The 5,462-nt window shown below is 36.6% G+C and overlaps 1 protein-coding gene across 1 annotated transcript; it reads left to right on the top strand.

Annotated features, from left to right (window-relative positions):
• The first annotated feature begins 347 nt into the window (after positions 1–347).
• Positions 348–5,319, top strand: pex11a (peroxisomal biogenesis factor 11 alpha). Its single transcript, XM_068313358.1, has 3 exons — positions 348–627; positions 762–877; positions 2,016–5,319. Exons 1-3 carry the CDS (start codon positions 572–574, stop codon positions 2,582–2,584), a joined length of 741 nt encoding a protein of 246 aa, XP_068169459.1. The 5' UTR covers positions 348–571; the 3' UTR covers positions 2,585–5,319.
• Positions 5,320–5,462: the final 143 nt, after the last annotated feature.

Genomic DNA, 5,462 nt, shown 5'->3' with positions numbered 1-5,462 from the left:
GATTGTTGTCCAAGCAAATCGAAACTCAGTAACGAAGTCAGAATAACGAGAGAAAAAAGAATGAGTGAATGAATGGATTGTAACGTTTCTTTAAAAGCCTAATATGCTTCGTTAAAACAGTCATCTTAGGTGAAGATGACTTCGTTTTATTTTAGTAAACACTATTTATAACTAGTATTTTGCATTTAAACCCAAAATATACGTAAAGTAAGTAAATTCACCAATGCAGTAAATAAACAAAAACAAAAAACGCATAGTCCGTCAACAAAAGCGGTCCGACTGTCGGTGCGCTCGATCAGCTGTCCGTGGTGAAACAAGCACATTTTATTTAGCCTGCAAAACAAGACCTACCCGACTGGAAAATGTGAACGTGGAGCAAGTTTCGCAATTTAGAACTGCTCCTTCACTTTTATCGACACCACTAAATCCAACTTGTTTCCTCCCACTCTGTGGACGTCAAGCACGAAAATTATATATTCTGTCGGTATAAATCAAGGTGTTAAAACGTCTGGTTCATCTGTCAGCTAGGCTCAAACTTCAGGAGAACAACCTGTTCTTGTTCAACTCAACCATGGACGCGATTGTGAAATTCGCAAACCAAAGCCAAGGAAGGGACCGTATATTCAGGTAAGTGGGTTTACAGTTTTTGTTGTAAAGCCGTCAACGTTATACCGGTGGAAATGTAACACCGAGTTACATTGTAAAGTAGAGCAATAGGTGGACACTGCAAATAAATGACTTGACCGTGTCTTCTATTTCAGGACAACCCAATATGCATGTACACTTTCGATATATTTACTTCGAAAGAACACAGAAAGAAATGACCTCGTGTCCAAACTTAAAAGTCTTGAAGCCACAATGAATTCTGGACGAAAATGTGAGTATGTCCTTGTTGTACACTGAGGGAGGGTTCAGATCTGTACCGACAGCTGACAATTCCGGACTGTTCTTGAACTCACCAGCAAGGGACGCATGTCCGCTGCGTACCGCCTCATTTACACACATGTGTCGCCACCACGTTGTCACACAGAGCTGGAAATGTGGGTCTCACCCCTGAGAGCCTGTCGTCCCAGAGCTGATGGGCTAAATAATTAGGTCTATAGAAATAAGTTCAAAAGAGTCAAAAGAAACCATCATTAGAACCCTTTAACTTGGCTTTAGTTTCTATGTCTCTCTCTGGAAGCTATACAGGTATTATTAAAAGTCTTTACATTCATTCTAAAACATTTTTTATACAGGACACTTATACAGGAAACCAGCCATGTTTGAAATTTTGACTTGAAAAATAACTGAAATTAATCATTATTCAAAATAGGAAGCAACTGTCTTTCTGTTGGCGACTCATTTTTTGGACTAATTGTGTTACATACATACGACATGGGATAGTTCTGGGTTCTCAATTCACTGTAATGCCTAAAGATGTGCACTGCTACCATTTGTTGTTTGGACTTTCCTACCAGCAGGGGGTGGGGCAAAGCATTTCACACTGATACTAAAGGAGACCTTGTATTTTCAACTTTAAACAAAGAGGTAAATGAAATAAGCAAAACACGGCACCTATTAGTGGAACCTTTCATGATTACCTGTGTATTTTCTTCTTTGCAGTTCTAGTGACACTCCCATTATTATTCACATGTTCTGTTCCACGTAGTCTGTAGTTAATGATCTGAAATGTAACAAAACCTGTTTTGATCAGGTCATATCTGTTCACACTACATTACAAATTGCACTGATGGTTATTTTCCCATTGTAAGCTGATGAAAACTTTATGCGCGTGGGTGTATCAATTGGCCTTGACAGCTCCCACATAGTGAATTTTGTCTGCTGTAATAATGAAGACATATAATTGACAAAGGTTAAGGTACATTGGTCGTCCATGCATTATTTTTTCTGTACGTTTGGAGCAGCTCTCCTGCTTCTGTGACCTTTCTGAAGATAATTATATATTAAGATGAAATTTTAAATGAGACTTGATTGTTACAGTTCTAATATATTTTTTCCCCCTTCTCTGTTAGTACTCAGACTGGGAAACACAATAACTTCCATTGAGGCTGCTAAGCGAACCATGCAACTCTCTGATCGAGTGCTGTGCCTGTGCCTAACCGTGGCCAACATCAACCGGGCCGTCTACTTTCTCTGTGATAATGTTGTGTGGGCCAGAAATGTCGGTCTGATTAACAACATAGACAAAGAACGCTGGAGCCTAAACGCCTCTCGCTGCTACTTCTTTTCACTAGTTATGAATCTGACTAGAGACATTTATGCAATCCTGCTGTTAATGGTGCAGAGAGGAAGAGACCGTCGCTTTAGACAGAAAATGGATCAGCAGCTTCATAACAATCCTGAAGTAGCTGATGTTGTCATTCCTCAGCTTGATGCTTTTCTTTTTCTGCTGTTAGAAAGTCTAAGATCACATCCAGATGTTGCCTTGGATGTGCTCAAAAATACATGTGATCTCTTCATTCCCTTACACAAACTAGGTATATACCAGACACATGCAGGTGTGGTGGGATTCTGTGGTCTGATTTCCTCACTGATCGGGATTGTAACTCTTGTTCAGCCCAAGTTAAAAATCAAACCATGATAAGGAGAGTTGAGCTGAACAGAACCAGAGAGAAAACAAGTTTAGTGAGATGTCATCCAAACAGCTGCACTTACAGGCTGAGTTCGATCGAGTTGCACAATGAGAGGTGCTGGCATAATTATTTTAGGATGAGCTAGAATGGCTTCACTTTTCTCAGGTCAGCAATAAAGGGCTCATAAGTTTTGTGTAAATTATTTTGATTAAGGGGTTCATGGAAATGATGACATCATGCCCAACATATTTGAACTGTAAACAAAGTACACAAAACAGGAAGCACTTAAAGTTGACAAAAACCCTGTTAATAAGGTAATAAGCTATTTATATCGTTTGTCATTTAAGAGCAAAGGCAGAACTTTACATTCCTCCAATATTTCATGAATTACTCCATACATTTATCTCAAAAGGTACTTCAACAATAAGAGCTCATTATTGGTGCAAGGTTTTTCATTCATCTCTTTGAAAAACAATTTAGCGATGTGAAAGTAATTTATCAGAGCAGCGTTGCTCCTGCATTCTCTCCATTTAGTGAATAAAATGCTGCTAAATGATTAACCTCGTTATACAAGTGATAAAGAAAACTGATTCTCAGAGACAAGTGTTTTCAAATTTCTCACCTTTTCTAAATCTTTTCTATTTAGCACTGAATGAACAAAAAACCATGAAATATCATTTATGGCTAAATACTGTGTTAATTATTTAAGAATTTCATGTTTTTATGTGCATTTTGTCAATGTCAAAATAATCTGTATCCACTGAGTAAATTGTAGAGAATGTCTTACAGTTACAGGTGCACATTACTGCAGAATCATAAAATAAATATTAAATTATTGAAATCATGTGGAATGGTTTCAACCATTTCAGAAGATTAAATGTCTTCACTGCTGTGGTTTGAAAAAGGTAATAAAACGCTACTCAATGTTTATAACTGGCATTACTTTAAAATACGATTGTATTTAATGATTTTATTTCATTAGTCATTTATGGTGGTGAATAAAGAACAGTTGTGGTTGGTTTACGAACAGCAATGCTGCCTTCTCAGGGAAACATGTTGATTTTCAAGGAACTTTATTTGTCAATTATACTGAGACAACAATACACTTTTTTTTCCCAAAAAGCTGTTTCCAAGAGGGAGATATTGTGAGCAAGTATTCACCATTTAAAATTGCAAAAATATATTCCATTTCCCTTTCACCATACTTTGAGATTTGCTGTTAAGAAAATGAACTAACTATGCAAAGATAAAAGACAAACACATACAAATCAATAAATAAAGAAAAGCTCTCCTAGCCGTAACGATTGCAGTCATTTCTAATAGGCAAAGTATTTGATTTCACATTTCTGCTGAGGCATTGTTTTTTCCAAGGAACAAACCAGTTAAAGGTACCAGTACATGATTTGTAAAACGAGTGTGTTCAGAAAATGGAAATTAAAACATAATTCAAACCATTCTTTCAAAAATATATGCAAATACTTAAACATGTGTTCAGCTGGTGACTTGGAAAACTGACATGTTAAAATTTCCATAAGATAAATGTTGTATTTTAAAATGATTTCATGACAGTACTGAAGAACTTCATACATTTTACTTTGAAAAGTGGAAACACCGTGAAATTACAGATGTGTAAATACTGCTAGTGTTGTAGGAAATGCAGAGTCAAAGTCAGCTTTTTGAATGAAAAGGCACCTTCAGTAGTTAACTCTTGCAGATTACCCTTTAAAAGAAACTGTCACAGTAAGCATTGAAGCCATTTTAACAAGGAGAAGGTTGCTGAACAGCCCCATATGGTACACATGGTAGTTTTCATTCATATGATAATAAATGATATTTTCCACTAACAGTGTCTCCTGTGATTTCAACAATTTAATATTTATTTTATGACTGGCTAAGGACATAGACCAATGTTTATCCCACCATTATCAGTTCATTCATGAATTCTGTACCTTTCTGCAATGAAGGAAATTGTTAAACACAAATAATTACGTGCATCTGAGCAGATCTTGTGTTACACTGGACAGCACCCTGACCAGAACAGAGTTGTCATTGTAATCATCAGACAATGATCCCAAGTAGTGTGAAGCTATTTGCAAAGATTATATTGACAAAAGAAACATGTCTGACATTAAGAGATCAAAATACTTCTTAAGAGAGACAAAACGATAATTTCCGTAGGTGGCCTGGGGCTTTAAAAAGCCCATTACTAAGTGGTCAATACTAAAAAATATTCTTGGTCCTATGTGCGAAGTCCCTTGGTCTGAATTCTTCACTATGATATAAAAAAAATCACTTATTCAAATGAGATGATAAATACTGTGTGAGTAAAAACATAATTTTTCTACAATAACTATTTGACAGTGGTGCTTGATAAGACTGGGCAGTGAATTAAAGTCCTTTACAGTTCATGTTTGAAATGAAGAAAAAGCAAAATGTTTAAGATGTAGATGGTGCAAAGAAACACACAATATGTGTCCAGTAACTTTCCTTCAGATTAAAAGAAATAGTCTGAGAAAGATATAGCTGTGCAGCCTAAACCTAAAAACATTACATAACAGGGATACCGCCATACTGGCAAATGACTGAGTATGTACTTTAAGGCAGAGATTATTATTACACTTACATTAATGCAAATATCCAGGGAACCCCGAAATCACTACTTTCTACTTCAGGCCACATCTAATTCAGGTGAAATAAAATGACAGGCTGTGGTTGTTCAGATTGTCCTCAATGCAAATAATTCCAGAGAGTCCAACATGAGTCAAGAGGCCCTGCTGCAGCCTCTAGAGCAGTGGTTCATAACCTGGTTTCAATTGAAGATTAAATGAAAAGACTATTCTTCCTTTTTCCTGGCTCTGTACCTACCAATAAACCGATCCCTACAGC

The sequence above is a fragment of the Antennarius striatus genome, chromosome 4 (assembly GCF_040054535.1).
Source record: "Antennarius striatus isolate MH-2024 chromosome 4, ASM4005453v1, whole genome shotgun sequence".
Lineage (NCBI taxonomy): Eukaryota > Metazoa > Chordata > Actinopteri > Lophiiformes > Antennariidae > Antennarius > Antennarius striatus.
This window is presented reverse-complemented; position numbering and strand designations above follow the sequence as displayed.